Consider the following 3928-nt stretch of genomic DNA (forward strand, 5'->3'; position numbering starts at 1 on the left):
CTTGAAGCAACGTCTAGTGTTTATTAGCACTCGAGTTACTCGAGACTCGTCCAATTGGCAAATGAGCTTTGGGTCGCGAGTTGAAATGACACGGTGCTCCTCCCTCGCCAGTGCCAATCTCTTCCCGGACTCACTGTCGACTCGAGCCTATCTTTCACCCACCTGCGCGCGTGCAGAAGAAGCTGACCACTGTCGTCTCGATGTATGTAAGGCCACTTGATCATTGAGGATGGTGTCACGGCGCATTTGATGTGCAAAAGACGGTGGCGCCGCCACTGGCGGGCACTTGACGCTGACTGTCATGTGTTCCTCCTTGGGTTTAGCAAAGCCGCTACCAGCCCAGCGTGGTGAAATTCACCAGTTGAAGGACAAATTGACCCGCCGATTGGAGCAATGCCAAGCTGGGCATCTTCGTGTGCAATGTTCAAATTAAGAGCTGCTGTTTGAAGGAATCCATGCATCTTGTTCGAAGGCGGGCATAGCGGGCCGCAGCGGCACGTACGGACTGGAGGGGACAAACAGCTTGCAAACCGGAAGGCAGGACACAACTCGGAGCAAGCAGATACAGTCTCTGGTGCAGCCTCTTCTACGTTGGAAAAGTCTCACGCCCCCGGTTTGGAAGACTTATGCACGCCAATCTTCTTTGAAAGCCACCGCGCGACAGCTCAACACCGACGGTCGTGCCTGCCTCACTTCGCCTCGTTGACGAACCGGTTCCAACTGTTATGCAGGCCTTCAGATTCCAGGACGAGCTGGTCCAAAACTTGCCAACATTTCACCTGGCAAACCTGTTGCCAGGCGTACAACGTGGTCGTGACGACACAGACTTCAGCTTTTCGGCAACAAAGAGCTGCAGAGAATCACCAGAAAAAATGTAGTCCACCACAAACCAGAACCTACTGAGAGGATTGAGAGGATACGTGTGAGGATGCCACTGCTACTATCGCGTTGAAGCTAACTGGACGCCGAAGTCAGCCGTCGTTCACGGCTCTGCCGTCCGTGGCAACGCTAGAGACTCGCAAGGATAGTCACATGCCTCACGAGTCGTAGAAGCTTGGCCGCGACGCGCTTGGCGGTTCTGATGGTGTTGTGGCGCTGTTAACTCGCAGCTTGGCGTCGTGATGCCAGTGCGATGCTGGACTTATTGTCACGGGTGCGCACCCAGCGGTTTTATCTACGGTCTTAGTCGCGCCGCGGAAATGATACCATGCTGAAGCGCAGGCTCGAGTCAAGCTTACATTTGTGTCCAGCGCTGGCATCGAGACGTTGGACAGCGTCGTTCTCGTCGCGTTTCGTGGCCAGATGCAGTCAGTCTCGCATCAGCGGCGGCTGAAGATGGCAAGTTCATTGTCCACACTACATGTATAATAGGATAAGGTACTGCTGAGACCGAGCGATCTTCGCAATATAAAAAGCGTCCTCACAAAGTTGCAATTTGAGTTGATTGTGGGCCGCGTGGGACGGACGTTGTCAGGCAAATCGCACGGCCTTTCCTTGCGCGCGCAAGCGCTTGCTTACGACTGGCCATGGTCAAGTGGCGCCCCAGCTATAGCGAAGCGCCTCGGGACTTTTCGTCAGAGTAGGATCCGTCACACCACGACATTATTGGGTGGAGGTGCGAACGAGCCATCTCTGCAAGCAACTCGAGACATGAGCAGGAGGTACCGGTACATGTATACTCACTGTGTGAATGACCGACCTTCTTCTCAACAATCTCTGGCGTCAGGCCGCCTCTAATCCGTTTAGACGCTGCTTTGGGAATCAGGTGCCCCGCGGTCTGTAGCACAGAATTGCCGCACCGTCGTGTATCGCAGAGCTCAGTGGTGCCTTGTCTGGCTGGCTTCAGCTGGCATCGAGCCGACTCGGAGCCGTCTGGATACAGTAGCGTCAACCACGCTTGATTGGTGAAGCACACGCAGCTCCATGCGTATGAGGCAGCCCAAAGTATGACGGGAGAATAAGAACGACATTGAAGCAGGAATAATGCAGGCAGGTTGATCCCGGACTTGAACCATCTGCATGCATGCTCTGCCTCCGCCTCGCCCACGAACGAAAAGAGCTGTCACGCTTGATCGTACACAAAACGGCGTCCCCCAGGCAGTAATGCTTGGGGCTTCAAGTCGCGTGCACCCACGCTCTTGAGGACCAGGACAAAGCGGTCGATGACGGAGAATACCGCGTTGGATTTGAGCAAGATGTGGCACGCTCAAGTTACGCCGCAAGTCTAAAGCGCGCGCCGACTCGATCAAGGAGCTTGTGACACGACAAGCCTTGTCCGACAACTTGTCGCCGACAAGTTGTGTTGCAACTACATACGCACGTATGTACGTGTACAGCAGTTGCCGTTGAAGTCCTGCCGGATCGTGTTTGAAGTTGCAAGGTATTGATGAGCCAGGCTTGCTGCAACCTGCGATCTCCGCCGGAGACTCCGGCTCGCAAGCAGTTCTTCCCAGGACCAGCCTGCCTGTGGACGAAGCTGGCAGCACCGCTTCCGCTCACTGAAAATTCCATTCAAAGATGGACGACAAGGTATCGTCGATAACCTTCACGTTGTCAACCTTGTCAGCTTAAAAAAAACTGGTCGACTAGTGCTATCGTGGTCCGGCTCCTCGCTGTCATTTTTCTTCAATTGTAGCCACATCGCGCGTCCGGCGTAGCAGATGCCTCCATTAGGCTCCGATCGACTTGATGGCGCTGCCAAGCTGTCATCGGCAACGCGCATGATCAACAACGCAGACAGCGAAGTGGAGCCAGAAACAGCTTCAACTAAAGTAGCCTGCTTCAGCGTCGCGATCCACCCAAAGCATTGGACGCTCTGTGGGCAGCAATCTCCCGGTGGCGACCAATTGCAACAACAATCAAGCGGCGTGATTGCCATTCCATGTCGTCGCCCCGGCCACAGTTGCGGACTTCACAGCTCGACTGTCCAGTGGTGAGAGTGTAGCAACTCGGTCGGCGCTTTAGGCTATCTCCACCAAAACGACTGTAGACTCTACAGTGTAGAGGTGGGGGATTGCGCCACCCGAAAGACACTCCATACTTGTAGAGGCCGCGAGTTGACACTGTGATGACTTGACAGTCCCACCAACGTGGTTCACCTGAGGACGTGCAGCGAAAGCTGTGGCGAGTCGCGAGTCGCCAGTGGCGACAGCAGTTTGGATTCCACCGTTGCTGCAAATTCCGTCGAGTCGAACATGACACTGAGGTCAGTTCATGCACCAGTAAACGCGTCCAACAAATTACACGGTAGAGTTGGTTGAGTGTTCGCTTTGGGTTAACGAGTCGCAAGTGGTCAGCGTCCTTTGACGTTATGTTGCTCAACAAAGTTCTCATACAATTTCAAGTCTTTAAGCTCTAAAATGAACAGAAGTAAAGAACAAATTGCACTTCGGTGAAAATGAACGCTAAAATCCTTCAACCATAAAATGGCGGGTGTGGTCTGCTAGACTCGTTCCAACATCATACCTTAGTTCTCCTCGTGTTCACGTTCATCCACCGCAGCAAAGAGACCTTCGCCCAACTGAGTCCAGCTCGTCTGCAACGACTGCAAGTCACGGCCCACTTGTGCCCATAGTGTTTGCAATCCAGGGGTGCTTGGTCGAGCAATACTTGGTGAATCTGGGGATGCTATCTCAGGGGAGGTTTCGTTGCTGGAGACTTGCGACTGGCCGCGGCTCCCACGTCCTCCAGGTGTACGTCCAGCCGACGACCGCCCTCGGTCTTCAACCTCACTAAAGCTTGTGTTCAGACTCCGCGCGGCTCGGCTTGCCGTTGTCGTTACCGCTACCTTGGTCGCCGTCGGTGGTGGAGATCTCGAGCCCTCGTGGTCGATTAGAGTCACACCGGCCCTTTCTTCATCATCACCGTCGCATTCATAAGCCACTTGCTCTCCGCCACTATCGACGTGTCGCTCTTCTGCAGAGTTAAT

At 54.2% G+C, this 3928-nt stretch overlaps 1 protein-coding gene across 1 annotated transcript; it reads left to right on the plus strand.

Annotated features, from left to right (window-relative positions):
• Positions 1 to 2660: 2660 nt before the first annotated feature.
• PITG_11435 (uncharacterized protein) lies at positions 2661 to 2936 on the plus strand (the record flags this gene model as incomplete). The annotated part of the gene is made up of 1 exon (XM_002900970.1): positions 2661 to 2936. One exon carries the CDS (start codon positions 2661 to 2663, stop codon positions 2934 to 2936), a length of 276 nt encoding a protein of 91 aa, XP_002901016.1.
• Positions 2937 to 3928: the final 992 nt, after the last annotated feature.

The sequence above is a fragment of the Phytophthora infestans genome, genomic scaffold (assembly GCF_000142945.1).
Source record: "Phytophthora infestans T30-4 supercont1.23 genomic scaffold, whole genome shotgun sequence".
NCBI classification, from domain to species: domain Eukaryota; phylum Oomycota; class Peronosporomycetes; order Peronosporales; family Peronosporaceae; genus Phytophthora; species Phytophthora infestans.